The 23,638-nt window shown below is 38.4% G+C and overlaps 1 protein-coding gene across 1 annotated transcript in view; it reads left to right on the forward strand.

Annotated features, from left to right (window-relative positions):
• CDH13 (cadherin 13) overlaps positions 1-23,638 on the forward strand; it is a 512,113-nt gene that overhangs the window by 153,213 nt on the left and 335,262 nt on the right. Inside the window, exon 3 of the mRNA XM_075161497.1 lies at positions 19,388-19,596. Coding sequence (XP_075017598.1) covers positions 19,388-19,596 — 209 coding nt within the window. The remainder of the gene's footprint in view (positions 1-19,387; positions 19,597-23,638) is intronic.

Below are 23,638 nucleotides of genomic sequence, written 5' to 3' on the forward strand. Positions count from 1 at the left end.
TCAAAAGGCAGTGCAAAGCTGCAGAACCTGTGGGAAAATCAATTTTCTGCAGCATCAGTGGCTTGTGCAAAATTTTGCAGTGCACCATCTAGATTTCTTTTCTTTTTTTTTTTTTTTTAATTTAACTGATTTCTTTCTGCTCCTCAATCTAGTATCTGGGCTGTAAAAGCATTCAGGTTGATCCTTCAAGTACTGTTGAAATACTTGTTTGAAAATAAAAAAGAAAAGCTTGGTGCTGCTGAAAGAAGTTGCATGAAACGCACATTTCGTCCTCCCTTTTGCCTTCATACATTACGGCTGAAGCCTGCTTTCCACTAAAAGTCAGGACACTGTGATTTGCGAATCTCCACCTACTCCAAATGGTCCCAGTAAGACCTATCTGCTCACTGGGTAATTCTCTGAGCGACATACCATGTTCCTGTGTGTGTTTTTGAAGAGAAATGACTAATTCCCCAGCTCAGTAGCATGTATGCTGTTCTTTGTACCGAAAGGTAATTATCAGCTGTGATTTGATCAAATTTTCATGAAGGCAATAGACAGAACCTGCCTACGCACATTTGTTCTGCTGAGAGGAGTGACAAAATGTGTCCCCAATACAGTTTTTATGGGTCCCTGTTCTGTGGTAGGATGATTTTTTAAGAATCATCTCTAGAGAATAAGCATGCTATATTGCCTTCTTTGATGTGCTGCCCAGGGACTTCAAAGAAAAACTTATACAAAATACATCCTCTTAAAAAATGCTTTGTTTATAAATCCCAGTTACAATTACTAATGTAATTTTAGGTTGCCTTGTTAGATTACATTAGATTTAATTTTAGATTATATTACTATTTCTTTGACTGTTTTTTGCCTGTACCATTACAAAGATGCATTTCTTATGTAAACTTCACTCCTGAAATAAGCAGTCTGAATATAGTACATAATCTATCCTCATTTCACATGACGATACTTTCTTATTTGGATCTTTTCAATTGAATGCCTTCTCCATCACTGCTGGAGCTTACTGTTTTGAGGAAAGAGGAAAGTATTACAGTAAGCGGTGTAGCTTTACTGGCTTGCAAACATTGTTCAACCTTGTGAAGCAAGATCAGGCGCTCTAATGTAAAATGCATTACTGCTAACACTAGGAGATTCCATTATAATCTTTCTCTTTCAAGACATATCTTCTGAAAAAGTGACGGGAAAAAGTGAACTGTTGAAAGTTTGAAAGAATGGTGAATTACTATTTTGCAACTTGCAATATTTTCTGTAGCTCTATGTTTTTTCTGCATGTCCCTTCTTCTAATCTGTGTTTAACCACATGATAATCAGGTCATTTGACTCTCAACATGTGCATGAGAGACACTGGGTAGAAAGCAATGTTTCAATAATAAAGGTGCAAATGTAGATTCACAGGTAGCTTGAGAGATTTTGAGATGAAAATGTGATGATCTTCAGTAATGCTAATATTGAGCTGAAAAACTTTTTACATTCACCCTTCTATTTGAGTTTGGAGCAGGTGCAGTGAAACACTTAGGATAAAACACAGAAACAAAACACAAGGGAACTGAAGAATAAGAACTCCTAGGACACACCTTACCTTAGGGAAACTCTGTGTTTGATTTGGTAGTGAACTGCCTCTGTCCTTAAGTTTCACCGCCTCTTTTTTGGCAGAGATTTGTAGGGCCAGTAGTGAGGGCTTCCCGCTGTGCACACGCATGAGCTCCAGGTGCTGGAGAAGAACAGGGACTTGTGGCCGGGGAGGCCCGATGGGATGCCAGGATGCTTTACCTAAAGTGACTAACAGCTCCGTATGGCAGAGTACTCCCTCCTGGGTGGAGGGAATCAGCTGATGAGCCAAGTTCTGAACCTACTGTTTAGAAGGACTGTTACTTGCCATCCCCTTATCTCTCTTTTGGACTCTTGGGATGTGATCTGTTGTGTTACTCCCTTAAGTGCTGGGTATACAGTTTAAGGACAGCTTGAGCAGCAACCAGCTGGGATTGTTAGCAAAAGCCCTACTGACCCAGGCACAGGCAGCACCTTTATAAATAGTAAAAAACACAGAGGCAGTTAATGTCAAAGAACTCTTCTGTCTGTCTTATGTATTTTGGTAATGGCTTTGGCACTGAAAATAACTGAAATAATGCCACTGAAACATCCATTGAAGCAAGATATAGCTGTGTCTACACTAGAGCTTTTGTCAGTATGGAAATGTCAGAAAACATTATATTCAGAGCACAAATTGCAAGTACAGACCTGACAAAGTAAATTTTGAACTGTGTACTCAAGTGTAATGCTTGAAACATATTCCAAATTGGCAAGTTGCAACCAATCATGGAACAGAACCAGTGCTCCGAAAAACTGACAGAGCCAATGTTGAAATCTGAATAATTGCAACTACATTTTCATAGTAATTTAAATGGAAGAAGCATTGGCAGAAGTTCATGAATAATTTACATATAAGAATTTAGCAATCTGTGGTGAATAGAAAAATAAATGGCAAATCCAATAAATAAATGATTATTTTGAATTATTTGCTCTGCTCTGATGTTTGCTAAGAAGTGTCTTTTTTGGGGCTTTCTTAAAATGCTGCATTTGAACTCCTGCTTCTCAGGCAAATGCTGTCTTAAAGGAATAGCAGAAATGTACATGTCTGCCGGGGGAAAAACCCAACAAAGCACAAACAAAACAATACAAATCTGTTAAATAGGTTGTTTTACCTGTCGAGGGGTGCATATAAAAAGACCTTATTTGCCATGCAGCAGCTGCAATTGCAAAGTCTGTAGTCTTAATGAGAAATGTTAGCTGATATATATAATGAAGAGTTATACACTGCATCAGTTTTTAATTAATTATGTACAAAGTTTTAAGATTTATGGAGGAGGTAACATCTGAAAAGAGAAATCTCTAATTCCCTTCTGTGCCTTTGGGAATGTGATATTATTTTAATAAGCAAGAAATTAATTTACACAGCACCAGTATTTGTTTCCATATAGGATAGATATTGGGTCCATGTAAAAAAGTAATAGAAAAATTGTTTATCTGGTGTGCCTCACACAGTACTTCAAACAAGATAAAGAACACTAAGTAGTTTTAGTGGTTGAAAGATGGTGTTTTTTTCATGGGGCACTGATGGTTTTGTATTTTTTGTAAATCTATTTAATTTCATTGTTTATTTACAAATACTGAAATTCTGTTTCTGATGTAACTCTTAAGTAGTATTACACATTAGTTTATTGGGGTAACGCCTCATAATGCACCTTACGGACCTGTGAGAACAATTGTTTTTTTGGCCCAGAAATTCTTTTGAATTTGAAAATCTGGGTTTTCTTTTTTGTGTGGGGTTTTTTTTCCTTTCTTAAATTAAAAATAAAAATCTTCTTAATATTAAGAGATTATTCTGTTTAACCTAGAATGAAGAATCGTGTTTAGAATAACTGGTGAAGGTAGAATTAAAAATAAAAAAGAAGGGTTGCTTGCACCAAAAGTATAGTGCTAGTGTTATCTTTCTTCGGGAGCTCAGCAATAGGAGCACTCATTTTGGATGCAGTTTTTCTGTTGTGTAGAATCAAACACTCTCACCGTTAATGAAACCTCCATCTGTCCTATGGCCTAGGAATTAAAGAGTTCACTCAAATGAACAGTAACACTTTCCTTTTGAATATGTGAATTCTTTTTCCATTTGTCTCTTAACCATAATGTTGTACAACATTATCAAATCTAATCGCCGGTTTTTGATTTTCCTTACTGATGTTATTCCATGTTGTACCATTTATACTAACTGGAGAAGAACTGGTGTCTGCCTGTTAAAAGGCTGGTCCATGTTGTATAAATAATGCCTAGCTGGGAATGGGAATAGAGCTATGATATTTGACGCTTCTTTGGTGCATTTAATTCCATGCCTAATAACAATTAAATGACTAGGTTGTGTTTCCAAATAGTAGTGTCTAGTTACTGTCCATATTCAACATTTGGATGCTCATCTTGGTACTACTGAATTTTAAATATCTTTTTAAATCCTAAATAACAATTTGATCATTCCTGTCTAACATTTTCAATACTTTATATATGTGCTTGCCCTTGAGATGAACTTTCTGAGGTAGTTTCTGTGGCTGAGCCTGATTTCTGTAGGTCATAGTATGCATTTTGAATAAATGAATTTTCAATACTAGTAGCCAAAACCCATTTCAGTGGAAATAAAAAACTGACTGCTTCTGTACAAGGAGACAATGAAATAAATTCAACGTGCCTCTGCCTATGAAAAGCTTTGCCATTTCTGAGAGCGACAGTCTTTCTAACACTGTCTATTGTCAAATGGTGCTTTCAGGTGGTAGTTAACTTTCTGAGCCTATTTTACGAGTGCCGATCAACTATCCTTGCAGTTTTGGATTTCTTCCCAAGCAAGCATTGATGCTTGTGTCAAAATGCCTGCTGTTCTTCCGGGGTGCGTGTAACTTCACGTAGTGTGCTGATTCAGACCATTATACGTGAGTAGTGCCCTACAGACCAATTGGCAGGTCCCTGCAGTTGAGAGCGCCAGCCTGAGTTCTTGCACTGGCTCGGAACTGACTGGTTGTGTGACCGTAAATCAGCAATTTACGGTTACAGAACATGGAACTCCCAATATGTTAAGTCGGGATAAAAGTTGGTTTATTTTCCACAACTATAAAGGAAAGTATTCTAGATACTTTAAAAGAGAAAAACAAATGCAGAGTCTCCATCTGGAACAGCAAGTGAATGCAATAGTAAAATAATGTTTACTCCTCTGGTGTTTTGGAAAGCTGGAGGAGGAATGTAGAACTGGAAAACAACTCTGGAAAGGTAACTAAGTTGAGCAGTATAATTTATTGTCAGTTACTCTATAGGAGCCTTCTATGGAAAGATACTGTCAGCAGAAGAGCTCAGGGAACACAGGCATGTAAACTGTAAATCACTGTAAGAGAAACACTCCCTTGAAGAATTGAGCACATTCATCCTTGGTGCTTGTTCAGTCATGTGCTGTCAAGATGTGAGCCATGCGGAGCAGCCTAGAGACTGAGTACACAAACAGTGTAAAGGCTTGGTCTGCAAAGACAGGCGAAGATGTGGGTGAATGTAGAGTCTATATTTTATTTCTTGATGGCTACCTGGCCAATCATGACAAGCAAAATTTCACTAAGCCAGGGCAGCTGGGCTCTGATTCCTTCTGCAAGGAAATGTTCTCATATGTTGGGAGTGGGATATATCTAAGATAACTCTTCTGTGTGTAGGAAATGGATAGTACGGCTGTGTTGTTTATGGCAGTTCAGGATCCAACTCTCTGTCTGTAATTTAGTCTTCTGTGGAAGCTTCCATGGTGAAGAATGTACTTGTTCTAGACTTGTCTCTGGCAGAACTTCAAAACATTGATGGACGTCCATCAGAGTTGTAATGAAATCTGGTTTTGTTTAGCCTTCAGCTTTGCAAGGAAATTTTAATAAAGAGGTTTTCAAAACAAAGGTCTCAGAGGTGATAATTAAGAATTTGCATTCCTAATATAATACAAGATGAACAACTTCAAAGTATGAAGGTAACACTGCACCTATATCACTCTACGTTGAAATACAATAGCAGGCATTGCCTATACAATAATATGTCTCATCAGTTTCAAGACAGCAGGGGTTTATAATAATAGAGTATTTATGCAAAACAGTGAGGGGAGAGAGGGAATGAAAGTTGTCTAGCAGGCTGAATACAAAGCCTTTGGTACTTGAAAACTAATTTTATTTTTAGTTAATATTCATTGATGCAAGTTTTAGTCTATTGTTAAATGCTTCTACTGAATAATTACATCCATCACTTTGAAATGTTTAAGACAAGTGTGGAGTTGTAAAACCAATCTTTTGTACTGGAATCATCACCAAAGTTGCATTGTGGAAACCGTGTTGATACTACAGGTTTGACTGCATTCTCGGAGTCTGCAGGGCTCTCAGCGTGTTCTCAGAATTGCTTCTATACATTGTATTTACACGTGTTATGTAACCATTCTCATTTTCTTGGGAACCGTAAGAAAGTGTATGGCATTTCTGTGTTCTCATTTCCTCGGAATCTGTCAGCTTCTGAATGTGACCCATCTGTTGATGAGTGAATGGTAACTGTTTATTCCAGAATAAAGCATGTGTTAAAATGCAAACATACAGCCTACAGAAGCACTGAGCTAAGTTTAATTAGCTGTAGGGTTCATTTAAACTTCAAACTACCAAGTTAACTCACTAGTCAGTGGAGTTTATAATATATTGCTTGCTAGACAGGGGAGCTGATGATATTATATTTGTTGCTAGGTGATGAATTCTGATAACCTTTCTGTTCCTAAATCTGTAAATGTCCCATATGCGCTCTCTGATATAGCATAATTCTTTATTTACGCCTCAATTCCTGGATAGAACTACTACAAAGTTGCTAAGCAGCCATGTGTATAAATATATAACATTGTGTCACTTGAAAACTTTTGGCAAATCACATGTATCAAATGAATTCTCAGTTTGTCATGATTGTAGCCATTAGCAAAGTGCAACACAAATGAGGTATATCAGTGTACAGAAGGATGGTGCTTTATTTGTCACAAGAGACTAAAGCTTTGGAAGGGGACACGAGCTGCAAGAATGCACAGATTTAGTGTTTTGTGTTTTTTTTTTTTAAATGGGTTTATAACCAAAAGCAAAGTAAAGATTGACTGATTATTATCTTATCTCTTTAAACTTCATAAGCATTGTAATCATTATGGTTATTCTAATATGAAAGAAAAGAGACAGTTATTCAAACAGATATGCTAAGGTTTTTGCATTCTAATACTGTAAAGTCAGGTGACAGTGTAGGAAATCTATATCACTAATCCTCAATTAATGGTACCTCTACCAAGTCTAAGGAAAGAGAAGGGAAGATGAAAAATCATGCTGTTTTTCATGTATTTGACTTGGAAAAATGAAAGTAAATGTTAGATTTAAAAAAAAAAAAGATGAAATGAGTGGATGTAGATCTGCCGCTCAACGACCAGCAAATTTTGTTGTGTTGGCAACTATGATGGTACACGGAATTCCTGTTTTAGGAATAACTGTAATTTATTAAATCTAAGAGAGTACTTGGTAATAACATTTTAGTTATCTATTGATTACCAAGTCAGTATTGTAATTGCTGTGTGGTAGGCCAGCATCTTGTCTGATCTGTCTCCAGTGTGATCATCATATGAAAATAAATGACACTAATAAGAAATATAAGAAATAATATAAAACTATATTACTTTAAAGAAATATTATTCACTAGGGGTATTCTGGTGTCCTTAATCTCCACACTAGAGATTTTCTGTTTACATTTTCCATGTAATATGCTTTTTTCTACAAACAGTCCCTGTTGTGGGGTTCATATCTGGCATGTTGGCTCAGATAGCTTTTTCATTGCACCCTTTTGTTGACTATGGAGTTTAACATAAGGAAAAATTCTCTTCATTGGTCACAGCTTTCTGCAGAAACTGTCAGTAATTGGCCTGATCCATATTCCTGAAGCTGACAAAAAGGCTTGATCTCAACCTTAGCTTGTGGTTGCATTGATGCAAACTGTAAGCTGGTAGCATTATGTACACAGTGCTAAATGAAAGTGGATGTCCACCTTTGGAAACCAGCAAGAAGCCAAATGGCACTACCAACCATAGTGTATATTTGAAATGTAGATTGTGTTAAGTAATTGACACAACTTTTCGTTGTCATTTGCTTCATATGCAATGCTACTTGTTTAAATGTGAGCATGTGTAGAAATGCCACTACTTTAAGCAGCAAACATGAATAGCAGTGTCACCTGGCTAGTCAAATAATCACTATTGCGCTGTACATGTTACCTGTTGTTTTTTTTTTTCATTGTTTCTTAGTTATTAAAAAGGGGCAGAAACTTTAGTAGGCTGATGTTCTTTCCTTGGTTTATCATTGTAAACAAATTTCAGGTTGCTTATAAATGATCCTGACTGACAGAATATACTTTCCCTCAGGTCAGTTCTTTTGTGGGAGATGCTAAAGCCTGTCTTTCTTTAAAGTATAAAAGCCTGTGTTTGATGTGAATAGAAACTGTTCTGGGAATGACTGTGCAGAGCAAGATTACATGGTGCAATTTTAATTACATTGTTCTCAGCAGTGCTACTTGTCTGATCTTAGTGTGAGAGTCAAAATTTAAACCAAGGTTATTTGGTTCTGTAACTGTTAGTCAAGCGCTGATACTGTTTGAAAGAGATGACGATAAGTCAAGCAAGTTTAAAATCCAGCAGAGCTTTGAGAGGTGGCTTTCTTCGTTAATCTCGGAAGTTTTGTACTTTAGCAGGCTGCAATTAAGTGGTTGATTTTCCATGGTTTAGAGAATGATCCGTGTGTTGGAATTGGCTTGATACTTCAGTAAAACAAAAGCTTAACTACAAACTAATTTTGCAAATTTAAATGCAATTTAGATTTTTGAAGGCATTCTGAAAAGCTATTCATAAACTGTGTCCAAGGGCTGTATTTTAATAACCCAATTTTTAGACTGAGGACTGAAAAGGAGTGTAGGTCTGTTATTTGTGCATTTATCAGATATGTCTGAAAAAATCAACTTTCTACTGGTGACTCTTAAAAAAAGGTTGAGGGAACTCACTTGAGAGAACTTGGTAAAAAGCACTAAGAGAAATTGTTATTTCTCTGTCAGGTTCATTGATGGAGAAGATGAGAAGGCAAAAGATTTCCCCTGGAAACAGAAGTGACTTTGTTTCAGTTTTTCACTGGGAAAGTTGAACAATACACTGAATAAATGGTTTGAGCAGATTTTCAGGCATGGCATTACTCATTCAGCAGCTGGGAAAATAGGCTAGCAACCTACAGTATCCATTTTGAAAGGAAAATATTACAGAGTGGATTTATTACTCACTCTCATTTCCTTTTATGTATTGTAAATAATGCGTCATTCTCTATTTCTGAAACAAACTCCTACCACTGAGTGCTATTTGGAAATTAGTTGCACATGGCACAAGCTGAAGGCTTTATTCCTGGGGATGCCTTTTAAGAAAACATTATTGTACATCAAGAAAGACTTTTATAATGATTATGATTCCAGAAGAAGGGCACCTGTATGTAGATGTCCATGTACCTGGTTTTTTTAACGTTTCCTAGCATGTACTGACCGATAGTTTTGCTTCTTATCAGACTGTTGAGGTTACGAAGCAGTCTGTGCAACTCACTGTTGAATTACAGATTAGTTGTAATTTCACACAGAAGGTGAAACCAAGACCCAAGATTGAGAAGATGGAGGCAATATTGCCTCCGCACAGTATCTGTAGGTAATGTGTAAAAAGCACTTTGTATTGATAGCTTATTTAATGACAAGCTCCTGCACTTTGACTTCTTGTCTCAATGTACTGCTAGAGTAAGAGAGATATACCAAGCAATATTTTTCTTCTCCCATCTCTGAAAAAAGCAAGTGTATAAGGGTACAAGTGGCTGCCATGGATTTGGTATAGGACAAATGATTTTTTTTTTTTTTTTTTTAGAATAGTAATTTCTTCTTCCATCCTCAGATCACTGAGTTATTTGTACTTCCCACTGAAGGAGTGGACAAAGCATCCATTCCTCCAGTGAGGCCCGATATTTCATTTCTGTCATTTACTAAGCTTTTTTACTAATGGCCCAAACTTCAAGAAAACGTGAATGTGTGCATAATTTAGTGAATCTTCTGTTCATCTAATAGTATATCATAATTTCAATTAAATTAACTTGACTTGTAGAAAACTGGTCTTAGTTGAGTGTTGACAGAAGCTTGTGCCATTAAAAAAAAGAAAAAAAAAAAAAAAAAAAAAAAGAGAAACAAGAAGTTATGACAGATCACATTAAGAAATGACAGATCACTGTAATTATAACAAACTGACCTTGAAGACAAACAATTTTAATTGTGAACTTGAGGGAAAAAATCCCCATGACCTGTGGCTAATTGTCTAGTTAACTCAAAACCCTCACTAAATAAATTTGTGGCTTTGGAGACATTTTAAAAACATGCTGGCATAAATAAGGTACTTTCTGTGCTGGTTGCACTGTAGTTCTTTCCTGTGAATGATTGCTTGTTGTTACTTTTTGACATCTGCTGGCAGCAATTTATTTACATAGTTAAATCTCCTGGGACACTCTTTCTTCTGCTGAATACAACCTCAACTGATTAGTTTTCATTAAATTACGTATATCAAGAAATTTGTTGTGGGTAGCACTTAGGGTGACTGCTCAAAGATCAGATGTGTGCTTGTGCAGAAGCCAAGAGAATTCATGGGTCAGTAGTGCCCCTCGAAGCGTTATTCAGCCAGCATTCAAAGAACATTATATCCCACTGGGAATTCTTGTACAAACTCAGACTTCTATCTCATCTTCCTCCACTATAGGATACAATTAATTTCATATTGACAAACTTCTCACAGCAATTTGCAGAGCCACAACATATTGAATGCATTTGAATGTCTTTGATTCTGTCTGCTTGTGTCTTGGACTCAGCCAGTAAAGATTTTGTAAGAATCTAAAGTTAATTTCATCTTAAGTTCTCCTGGGGTTCTTAGCAAAACGTAGTGTAAATCTGCTAAAATGGAATAATATCAATCATTTGCATTGCAATGGGAAACCCTTTCATTGAAACTAACAAAGTTTTAAAAGGTCTTTTTCTGCATATTGCTTCTGGGTTTGGGGTAATTTGGACTGTTCAGAATCAACGCAGTGTTAATAGTGAAATGTCATATTCCTCCACATATGTGACAGTTCCTTTGAGACTGTAGCTCCACAAATGTATTATCAGTTTAAGTGTCCCCTGCATTTACAAAGAGACAACAGCTCCATTTAAACTGAACTATGTGTTGTGCTCAGAAGATCAGTGACTGTGATATAACATCTAAAGTTTGATTTTTATATTTTTCTTCAGACACACTCACTGACATCATATTTTTGTTGAAATAGTAATTTTTCTCTAAGGCTTAGAGCAGAAGCTATAGTATTACTACGCCTTATAATGCAGCCACTGACCCAGGAGATCAGTCAATAATGTGTCTACATTGTAATGAATAAGTCAAGATAACTTCCAGCTGAGAACAACTCATTACAACTCCTTCTGCTTGATTAGATTTTTGCTCTAAATGAGACAACAGGCAGCAAAAGGATGTGTGAAGATATCAGGTATTATGTAATGTGAGCTGCTGGGGGGAGGAGGGAATGCCTGAAGTTTTGATTGTAGTGTTTGTATTTTCCTCTAATTTCAGGTAGCCAGAGACTGCTGATGGAGCCCTTTTGGTAGAATAAATTTGCTTAAGAACACGAGATGCCATTGAGGGATCTTTCTTTCTAGGAGAAAGGAAAGAGGGAGCATGGTGGAAAAAGGCAAGAAGAAGCAGCAACATATTTGTGCTGAAAAAGGCAGGAATCCTTGAGTTTGGTGCTGATGGAGCTATTTTGCTCACGCAGTGCTCTGCGCTCTGTGAAAATACTCGCTGGAATCTCAAACAGCAACCCCAGTGCTGCAGGACTGATACAAGTTGTGATGCTTCTGGTTTTAGGGCAGGGTTGTTCAGCTCTAGCTCAGGGTACCTGATGCCATGATCGTATCTAGCCAAGTGGTGTTGCAACATGCTAGGAGAAGAGAGGCAGAGCGCTTGGTGAGATGTGAAAAGATGCCAGAGTACAGTGTTGTGTATAGCAGAAGGGAGGAGGGAGACAGAGCAGAACATCATTAATGTGGGTCTTCAGTGGGGAGGGAGCCACTCGTTCTGGAATCACACATCATACCCGTTACCCAGAGGCAGAGGGAGCCTTCGGTCTAGTACCACTTATGGCTCAGGTGAACTGCACTACAGTTTCAAATTGTTAGCAATTTTTCCAGCTCTGTTAGGACTATTGGTGGTAGCCAGATAATGCAGGAGAGGGACCAACGTAATTCTTCCAGTGAAAATGTTGCACCTTTTATTGGCTGCAGCTGGTTTTCTGGGTGAAATCCCTTGTCTGTCTTGATCTATGGAAAGCTTATCTCCTATCTGTGATATATTCTTGCTATGCATTTTGACAGCACAGAAAAAAACTGTGACTATTAACGGGTACTGTGGAAAGGATATTCTCTGAAGGGCAGATACGTGCACCCTAGTACCCACTGGATGAACTGTTGGCCTAATCTTTGCATTTTGACAGGGCTATGCACAAATCTGGTCATCACACACAAATTGCATGGGGATGTTTGCCAGTTTAGGTAATCAGTTTGTTTTTGTAGACATTGTAAGTGTGTGCAAGGATAAATTCCGTTGTTTAGTACTTATTTTTCCAAAGAAGTTGTATATAGATGCGTATCTGTTTGTATTAAGGAACTCTTGCTATAGTTTGATGAACATTGTACTGTTGCTCATGTTTCCTCAGTTTTTGACTATCTGGATGCTAAATAAGTCATCATTATAATTTACTTCAGGGGCACATAAAGAAATTATATAGATACAAGATGCTAAATAAGTCATCGTTATAATTTACTTCAGGGGCACATAAAGAAATTATATAGATACAAGATACTAGATATAGGTAGGGAGATAACCTACTATTACTTGTTGAATTTTTTTAAAAAATCATTCTGTAGCAATTCTGCTGCAGAGCTAGAATTTAGCATTAAACTGTTTTAAAAAACCTTCAAAAAAGATTTTCATAAAATTCATTTTGTTCATTTTCTTAAATGTTCAATAAGATTTTTTGTGTAAAGAAATATTTTAGTCATGCTTGTAGCTTTTCTAAGCCCCAAATCCATTATTTTTAGAGCACTTTTAGATATGAAATAATGATAACCTCCTATCTTAAGGAACAACCTCTCTGACTTAACTGTTGAGTGTCTTGTCTGGACGTTAGTCTGCCCCCAAAAATGTCATGGGGCAACATTGTTCTCTTTCTATTCTTTTTCCTTCTGTTGTTCAGGTACTCTTGCGGAAAAGCAGCAGAAATAAACATACTGTGGGCTCCCTGCCAGAACTCATTTTCCAGAGATGATTTTGAAGGCATCTCAAAGGAAGGCAGAGAAGCTGTTTCTCCTAATTGACAATATTGTTGGCTTGAAAAGCAGGATTTCTTTTGTTTCTCAGCTGCCTTTGTCATTAGCTGCTGTAACAGTTTCCTCTTTTGTTCTTGGATGGATTTAGGTTGTCCAGATGTGTTGGTTCCAGGTAGATTTCATCCTCTCCACATTGACAGGATAATTCATCTCTTGAAGACTCCTAACACTTTGCATTTCTGCTAGCTTGTGCTGGGCTGCTGTGTGAGACCCTGTACCAGAGTCAGGCATTCAACAGTGCGATGAACGCTATCAGGTGGTGGCCTGTTACCATCTCCTTAGTTACTTGCTTGCTGTTTTCAGTCAACGTCAATATTTGTTGCTAACAAGAGCTCTGCTAGGTCATGGTACTTTATGAATTTTTATATACAACAGCGGCACTCGGAAGCATTTCTCTTTGCTTCACCTATCACTTTTCTCTCCTTGTAGTTAATGAAGCTCAGCTTTTCCAGTTTCTGTCTAACTTCTGTATTTTGCTAATACCATTGAGCAGGGAGCTGAGAGTTGAGAGATCCCTGCTGGGCTGGAAAGTTAAGTTGCTGTTGTGCAGCTGTAATGTACTTTTCTTGCATCTCTAGACCTCTCAGAGGTACAGCTTCTGAATTATCGTTTCACTATGATCTAAAGTTACTTGTTAAAAAAAGATAAGAAAAAGTACACAGGATAATATTTGCTAGATGCTGTAATTCCCACTGATTTGAACAAAACTAGGTTGTATTTACAAAAAGGATCCTAACCTTCATTGATAGAGTAATTAAGTCTCTGTGTTTGTGTTTGGTGTGTATTTTCAATATGAAATTTCCTCACTGAGGAGCCATTTTGTAGCTAGCTATCCTTAGCTAACATAAAAATACAAATACCTTTACATAGAGACATACAGAGTAAGTTTTTGTGTGTTTATAGATAAATATGTATATTTAATTATTCAGAATACCTCTGTAGAGATTTAATCAGAGAGAAAACTATGGATTCTGTATTTCTGTTCAAAACAAATTAAACTTCTGAGAATTAAACTTGCAAAAAAATTACTTTGGAAGAGGCATACATCAGCCTAATATATGCTTTTGAATATAAGAAATCTATTTCAGCTTGTTTTCTTTTTATATAGTTTACAAGAAATCCAACTGCTAACCTTTCAATGGTTTAAAATGGTATTCTTTAAAACATTTGTGGTTCATTATCATAAATACCACAGTTGTGTAGAAACCTCACATATGTGGCATATCATAACAGTGAGAATGGGATGCACTGAAATGATGAATCCCAGGAACTTGAGATTTCTTGCTGAGATCTATAAAGGGCAATATTTCCAATCGCAACTTCAGTTTCCCACCGTTACAGTAATGGACTTGAGATCTTGCACAAGAATCATTTTTCCAGCAAGTCCTTTGATGATAACAAGCTCAAAGTCAGCGATTAAAGCCTTGGGATGCATGCAGGTATTACTAATAATGAATATTGCTTGGTGGACAAAAATATTCCGTACAATTCACATGTGAATGACCTTTCTTACAGAAAGGAGTAAAAGTCTAATATAGGAGGCTGAGAAATGAACAAAGGGCGATGAGTGACATGCATGTTGTTTTTCATTGGGAGATGCTTGGCAGTGTTTTCATTTTGCTTGCATGGAGTTTTGGAGCCTGTCTCATGCCATATGGTATATTAAACACAATAAAGATGTTCATTTGGCAGCTGGAGCATGACTAGGAACATCAAAAGAGTCATATACGCATCAATAAAGGAAGAACTCTGCCTTCATGTAAATAAATATTAGATCATTGTTTTAATTGCCCGTTGAGTTCTTGACAATGAGACACAATCACTAGTCACGTCTGGTGTAGTGTTACCCAAATTTTAGTTTTGGTAATAGGCTATAATTTTAGGCTATAGCTGAACAGTTAGTATTATTAATTTTTTTCACTTCTGTAACACCAAACATGAATCATTTTGTTGCAAGTGCTGTACAGACACAGAGCAAACAAGTGGTCTTTGCTCGGAAGAGCTTACAATCTAGTTAAACTCCTTCAGCTCTAACACAAAGTGAGTGTGCAGGAGGATATGGGAGGTCTTAGTGTGTGTGACCACTCTCATCAGGGTGCCATTCGTCCAATGTGTTATAATGCAGCTGGGCAGTATGAATAATGTCAGTTATCCCCTTCATGGCTTTCCTCACACCTCATCTCTGCGACAAATGCATGAACATCATAAACATCATTATACATCATAAGGATCATACATCATCATGGTTGCCAAGCAGCTAAATGTTATATATTGGGAGACCACCTTTTCATTTTAGGCAGACTGCCAGACAGTTTGATCTCTTCTCTCCATGAACCTTGGTAGACTCCTTAAAGTATGCGCTATCCATCCAACTGACATAGGTTTTGGTAACTCCTTTTATTTTTTTGGTATCTGGGGATTGTTTAAATACTAATCTGAAAAGATCTTATTGGAAGAACTTTTTGTAATGGGATGTTTTATTGAAACAAGCTGGGATGAAAAGATACACCCATGCCTTCTTCTTGAAACCTGGCACTTTTGATCATTTAGATTGTTCCACTGAGAAGCTGTCTGAGCTGTTTTCTGTTTTCTTGCATGTGCTTGTTCATCTTGTATTCAGTTCTCAGTCCCATGCCCAAATTTCCTTCAGTCTTGGGAGAGAGTTCAGTGTCCAGGACTCAGCTGGATGAATAAGCTGTGTAGTAAGACACAGTGGTTAGTTCACTGCATTTTTGTAGGTTTTTTTTTTTTCTTGAATGAACCTGACATGTATAGGCCTAACATAGACCTGAAAGGACAGGGAAATTAATTGAATCTAGAACTTCTATGTGTGGAAAAGACTTTAAGGTGCTGCCTAGTCCATCCTCTTGCCTTGAAGCAGGATCAGGTACTGAGATTGGCCTTGAGTGATTTTGGATAAGCTGGTATTTGATCAACCTCGTGTTAAACCCCTGCAATGGTAGGCATTCAGCACGTCCTCAGCACCCCCTTTTAATGGTTAGCTGGAAAACTTTCTTCAATAACTGTCTGAACCTTCCCACAACTGATATCCACAAAATCCTGTCTAGTTTCTTGTTATACTGTTTAGTACTTGGAGGACATGAGGAGTAATTAATTAATTAATCAGTCTTTATAGTTTTTACATAGAGATTTGTACACAGGCTTTGTGTACAAAGCAAGTTTTCTTCACCAGAGAATAAGAACTAAAAATCCTATTTGCCCTATATTTAACGGGCTATGCTTTGAGCATCAGCAATGTGTAGGTTTGTTTGAGAGAGATGTAGTGCCATAGGTAGGACACCTGAGTAAGCTGATGAAGCTGAAACTCCTCAGATCTCTCCCGAGTGCCTGGCAGGGCAGGTAAGTGTGGTCAGTGCCAGGGCCAGATCCTTAGGCTATGTAGCTGCTACTGGAGCCTGGTACAGGCAGCTCAAGTACTGTAAATTTTGGGTATCTGCATTGGCTTTTCCCCAGAAGCCACATGAGTTTCAGGAAGCAAACGTTCCCAGTGAGGGGCATCGTGAGAATGACTGGGAATGCAATGCAATCTTGTGCGATGTTCCCTGGGTCATCCCAGCCCAGGAGACATCATCAATCTGATAAAGCTCACATTTGCCCCTAACTTCAGGCTAGGGATTTTATCTAAGGCTACAGTTCTCCTCAACTCTCTTAACAATTGGCTTCGGTTTCATCTCTGTTGGCCCTTGGTCCGAATAATCTTCAATGTTCTCTATCCTTATGATCACCTCATCTCCTTCCATCCACTTCTAATTTCTCTCTTAGAGCCTTTTCATTTTCTTTCCCTCTCCTTGCTATTAACCTCGTCAAATACTCTTGTTTCTGTGGTGGAATTGGGAATTGAAAGCATCAGTGCTTTTGGATGAGATATGGTAAGAAAACAGTTTCCCTCTTTCAAACAACTCTGCTTCTGCCCTTGTTGGAAAAAGTTGCAGGGTTTCATAAAGCAAGGTCAATAGATGAGCAAAATATGAAAGGTCTAAAAGTGTCAAATTCATAACTCTAAGGGAATATAGAATATAGATCCAAGTACTTCTCCTGATTCCACGTGTCACATCTGCATGTGGTCTTTGAATTTCTGCAATGCACGCAGATGGCAGCAACGCAGGAATCTCGAGGTTTGTGAATGCTGAGCAGCAAGGTGGGAGAAGTGTACTCCCAGCCAGCTTCTCCCCTCTTTTTGAAGCACAACACAGCGTGGCCTCTTTTTGAGTGTGACCTGTAGTGTTTGGCTGGGTAATGCCATAGTTCTGAACTATGACATTTGTTTTTAAGTGATTACTTTATCATAGTTTTGTTAGGCCTTTCTTTTAATTTTTTTTTTTTACTTTTTACTCCTGACATAATTAATTTCTCAGAGAGTGATGCCAAATTTTTCCAGTTGTAAGCTATTAATCACCAGCAGTTTTTGACTATGAGAAGCACATATTTATTCAATATAACAAGGTACCTTTCTAAGACCCTGTTTCATTGTCTTGGTTTTAAAGGGAGGAAAAGAATAAGTTAAAGGAGACTCCACTCACAATTCATCAAGGCTGCAATCTATACAGTGATTACTATAGAGAATTTTAACTTCCCACATTTGTGGTGACAGGAAAATTTTGTCTTTTTTGTGGGTTGATAGCTTTAGGAGATTGCAATGAATCTGTTAAAATGCCTGTCATATCACCAACATAAATTGCAACGGGTGGTTTTACGCCAGGGAGGCCTTGCTAACAGAGAGCCTTCCATCAAAATCCTACCGTGAGCACAAGAGCTTTTCTGCAAGCGGTTCCTGGTTTTGGAGCAGTGTGGACGCCAGCAGTCTGAGCGCTGTGAAATTGTTTTAAACTGCTACTGCACCCATATTCTGTCTTTTCCCCCCCTGCTTCTACTGCAGTATAAGACTTTGCAAGCAGGGGTCTGCGACATGACAGACCGAGACAGGTTTGTCTGAAGGGATTGGAGTATCTGAGGGGAAAGAGCTTTTTGTTTCTTTTTTATTTATAATCCCTCTTGCTTTCAGCAAAATTCAATGAAACGGCAAATGAGCTGATGAAATTCTGGTTTGTTATCCCACTGTGAATCCAAGGATAGTTCTCTTGCCCTCAAGAAAAGCAGAGGAAATGGGAGCAGTTTTTAGCTAAAAATATGTAAGCAAGCCTAAAACTTGTGCAGAAGCAGATCCTTCAGGTGCTGGGATAATTTTTACGTAAGAGACTGCGGTGACCATAGAGTTGGGACTCAGTAAGAGGACAGTCAGGCATAAATTCACAGGATCAAAACTTTGGTCTTTCAAAATCCCACCTCGGGCTCCTAATGCCTTTGTCGATATACGGGGTGTGGGGGTGCTGGCAGCGGGGGCCGCAGGGCCTCTGTGAGGAGGGGCGGGGCTGTCCCGTGCTGGGCAGAGCCGGTTCCGGGCGGTTCCGGGCGGTTCCGCAGCTGCCCCACCACAGGGCACAGCTGAGCCCCTCAGCGGTGCCGGTGGTGCCTCTGTGGAAGGGCGTTTAAGAAAGGGGCAAAACGCTGCCTGGGAGTGAGGGGTGAGGGAAAAAAGTGTGAGAGAGCAGTGTGAACCCCAGGGGCGGCGGAGGAGGAGGAAGGGCTCCAGGCTCTGGAGCAGGGATTCCGTGCGGCTCCTGGAGGACCCCACACAGGAGCAGGTGGGCATGTCCTGAGGGAAGCTGCAGCCTGTGGAGGGGGCTCGCGCTGGAGCAGGGGAAAAGCGTGAGGAGGAAGGAGCTGCAAGAGGATCTTCCGTGTAAAGTGAAACAGGATTATTGGCAGCTATTGTTTAATTAAAAGTTCTCATAATCCTTAGCTGTACTGATAGTGCAGCTCATGTGCTACATCACAATCCTGGTAGTTATGTAACGCTTTTGCAGTAGACAAAGTTGAGTATTCTGTAAACAACCAATTCCAAGCATAAAGATTTACGGGAGATCTCAAACCACTTGGCCAGCAGAAGAGCCATTAGAGATCCCAGGTTACGATGAGGATAACGAGATCTCTACTGCTACTGCCTAATTTGTGGAACTAGGTGTGCGTTTTGTGCATTTGATTTGAGTGATCACGGAATGTTCATGTCCAAAGTGTTTAGTTTATCACCTGCCTCCCCAATTAGCATGGTCAAAACCTCTTCATCCTTCTGAAAGTGCATATTCATAAGGTTTGTCTGTGAATTATGGTCACACAAATACAAAGCTGCTTTGAAAGTTTTTCCCTTTAGATCGGGATATATTTCTTCCTGAGATCTGTAGACAAGCCAATAACATAAAAATGTTTGAAGTCTGTGTTCACACTTATAATTGTGGTTTTTTTTTTTCTTTTTTTCCCCCAGTGGAATTTGATGACTGCAAGGGGAATAACAAATTGAACTTCGAAGTTTCTAATCCAGACTTTAAGGTGGAACGCGACGGGTCTTTAGTTGCGCTAAAGAATATATCAGAAGCTGTCAGAGCCTTGTTTGTCCACGCGCGGTCTGAGCATGCTGAGGATATGGCAGAAATTTTGATGGTTGGAGCAAATGAAAAACATGGTGCATTAAAGGTAAGATAAATACAAAGGACTAGAAGAAAGTGCCAAAGATGCTGCTGGATATTTATATGTGCCATCTAGGACTGTAAGCAGTTTTAATCTGTTAGTAGAGAGATCAAAATCAGTCTTCAGTCCAGCTATTGCTGTAACATTTTAGCACTTAGTTTAACTTAAAATACAAATTTTCCAGGTTTTGAATGATATATTACATCTTCAGGTGTAAATGCTAAACATTCATAAAGAATTTATTCACATGAAAGAGCTCAAGTATCAAAATAGGCTGTTTCTTCTGGTGTACATTATGCTGGATAACCACAGTTTGGCTATAACTGAAAATGGAAAATCATAGTCTAAACATGTAATTTAGAATTTACAGAACCTTCACGTTTGCTCCAGGTCTAAGAACATGGGAATGAATTCTGTGCTGTGGAATTTGAATTTTCATATAGGTCTGCTTATTTTATACTGTTATATGTTAAACTACATAAACATATTCATGCAAATAGCAACACATATTTATACTTTGTCTGTCTCTGTGCACTAGCGATTTTTGTTCTACTATGTCCACTGAATTCTTTTCCACTTCTGAATTTCAGTATAATACTAACCTTGTACTATGGGGAAAAAGTGCTTCACAAATTGATTGAGTTGTTTACTTCACACCCATGAAAGCAACAAAAGGAAATATGAGATAGCCTTCATTTCTGTGTCATGGCATTTAGGAGGGAGGCAGGCAAGATAGTGGCTTACTAGACAGTTAAGCCTGGTACCTTTACAGACCTATAATTTCCAGAAAGTATAAAGAAGCCATGATAAAAATGACTGATACATTGTCTTATTTTGGTATTTAGACTTTCAGTTGCCAGCATTCTCATTATATTTCCAACAGTAGCTTAGCATAACTTAAGTCTTCCATTAAAAAAAAAAAAAATTAGCTTTAGGGGAAAGGTTGAACAAACTTCTGAAAGTCCGTGGCTGAGGAAAGCTTTTGATCTGCACTTTAAGCAGCACACGATGTGAATATAGATTGCCAATGGGAGAGAAAGTACCAGAATGTGTAACTGCAGAGAGCTGATCAGAACGCTTAAATGGAATTTAATTTTATTTAAATACTCTGTTTCTTCAGAAAGTTAAAATTTAACAAGGTCATACTTGAGAGAGTCTCTTACATGGTGGAGCTGTGGATTTAGGACCACACACTGCCAAATTCAGAGTAGGAAAACTACACTTGCAGGAGCTGGGCTCTTGGCTGTCTTGTGTCTCAAACTAGCAAGGCATGCTCCTTCTGGTGCATTCACAAGAATGTTCAAACAATTTTGTTTTCACTCCAGATTTTGAAATTTTAGGAGCAGTTTCAAAGTGGGGATTCTCATTCTCCAGTTAGAAGTTACTGAAACCACAGGAGAATTTGAGACATCTCTGACAGGAGGTCTGGAGTTAAACTTCAGGGGATTGGTTTATGTGTGAAGATCTGACACTCTGAGAATCACATTCTGAAGTTTTAATCCGGTTTTCTTAGAGAAGCAGCCCTTCAATATCTTTAAGGGGAGATATTCTATGGAATTTACAGTTTGGGGAAATCTTGTCTCATGAGTAGGAATTAACAGATGTGTATTTGCACTGACTATGACATACTTTGTCAGTGACCTTTTCTCTTTATGTCCTGTTCGGGTTCTGGGTAGTCTCCCCTCAAAATGTTCCAGCAATATTAATTAATGCCTAGTGTTGAAATCTATCACCAGACTACATTCAAAAGCCAAGTCTAATTTGGCCCCACTCCTGGATTCTGTTCCAATCACTTTGTGTTGCTTCAGAGAAAGAAAAACAGTCTAAATCTGGCATATTCTGCCACTTGCCAGTCTTCCCTTATAAGTGACTCCTCAAAGCAATAGCATACCGTCATCTCTACCTGCATTCATCACTTCTTTATGGATTTTGATACTCAGCTCATAACTAGAAGATTACCCTTTTAGTATAGTGATCCTTGGTGTCTGCAGTGCCATTGGGAGTTACATGATGCATTAATGTGTCCTGGGAGATCCATCTAGTGAGGATCATCCTCTTCTTCAACGGAATATAAAGGTCTTTGGGGTTGGCTGTCCCACTCTGGACTCAGCCAGCACTCTCTAGCTGTTAAATCAATGTTTTTTACCAACCGTTTCAGCTATTGTTTGCCTATTTTAAACACCACACAGACAGTCTTGTCTTTGTTTGTCATACTTGAGAAGGATATAAAGATTACAGCGTCCTATCTAAAGTGATTTTATGATAAATTTGAACTTAATCCTGTACTTTTACAGTCTGAATGTGTCAGCATGGAAACAGCAGAACTGCTCCATCTGTTTATGCAAGGAGTTTTGGCTAAGAAATGCTCATATGGAGCCTTAATAATTCAGCATAATTCTGTAGGGTTAAGATGAGCACACGTTAGAGCACTGCTTAGCATTCAGTACTTAGTGTACAGTACCTTGTTTAATTAGGGGATAAGTAGTTCTTGAGTATTTCCCCACTGCCAGCAACTGCCTTTTCTAAAGCATGTAACCTACATCTGTGAAATCCCATTGTTAATGTTTCTAATTGCAGATTCCCAACATGTTTGGAAATGACTGACAGCAGTGATCTCTAATGTGCTGACTGGCAGTCTGAGCCTGGGAAGAGATAGCATAATTCCTAAAACTTTGTGATTGCTATCAGTCATACTTTAGACAAATATTGAAAATATTTAGAGGTAAAATCTGGAGTGCACAGAAAAGCTTTTGGTATTCTAATGGTGGAGGGGTGTGGTTCTTTCCTGCTGAAGATGTGGGAAGATTCCAGTGGCCTCACTGGTCAGTCCTAAGTGATTAACTTAAACTAACTTCATGGCCATAGTATAGTCAGTGGCTGTTAGAATACCACTTACTATTTAACTCTGCTTTTCGAGTCTGAAGCGCATGTTTTCTTACTCTTCTGCCAGAAGCATATTAGATCTGCAGAGCCTGCAGCTTTCTATCAAAGGATCGCCATGACTACAATATGAGAAGATAAATGGTTCCTCAACATCATCAGGCAACTTGGCTGTTGGTCTCTGATCACGCAATCTTTTGCAGGGTCTAGTGACAGAAGAGCAGATACAGCATTGCTGCTTCTCCAGATGTCTGGATGTTTCTGCAAAATACCCTAAAACCCATGAACAGCTATGCTTACAGATCTGCATATATGCTATTGAGAGCAAAAGTCTGTACATTAGATTACAGCTACATTGCTTTCTACAACCTGCTGTTAGTGCCCCTTTCCTCCTGTGGTTTTGGCTAGATATATCAGTTTCTGTCTGTATTCACAAAAAAGCTACTGTCATTTTTGAGAGGCACGTGGAATACTAGTGCACAGAAGAGTTGACATGGGCCTATGGAAGGTGTAACATTACAGTTATCTTTTTAATAGTTATGTGTGTGTACACACTTGTACCCTGAGGCAATCAGAGTGCTCAATGAAAAAAATAAAGTTCACTTGCATTCACTACCATGGGGTAGTGCTGGTGAGGCATGCACATCTGTGCTTGTGCTCTGCTTTGCCCAACATTTGCTTAATATCCTTTCACACAGTCAGGACTTGAGGGCTTGGTGATATTAAAAAAAGACACGGAAATGTTTTGATTCACCCAGGATTCCCAAAATGAACTTTGGTCTCATTCTGAATAATTCATAGAATCGCTAAGATTCAGATCCCTAATGGAAAAACAAATCAATCACAAACCCTACTTGGGAACAAACTGACCGAGCCGATGAGTGGCAATAATTATTTTTTTAACTTATGAGTTATCCAATGCTTGGTCCTTGCTTTGTTTTATGGAAATAGTAGGACAATCGAAAGTTGGAAATTTCATCACATCTGAGCATTTGAGCAGACATTAGTGGATTTATTTATTTTTATAAAGAGTCTGGTTTTGTGGAAGATAGAAAGTAGAGCCAATCTTTTGTAGTCTCATAACAGATTGTGAGTTGCAAAATACAGCAAGCTGGGAATTGAACTGTGTCCTCCAAGGCTAAATAAAATGGTTGTCTGCTAGTCCTTC

The sequence above is a fragment of the Calonectris borealis genome, chromosome 12 (assembly GCF_964195595.1).
Source record: "Calonectris borealis chromosome 12, bCalBor7.hap1.2, whole genome shotgun sequence".
In the NCBI taxonomy this organism is placed as follows: domain Eukaryota; kingdom Metazoa; phylum Chordata; class Aves; order Procellariiformes; family Procellariidae; genus Calonectris; species Calonectris borealis.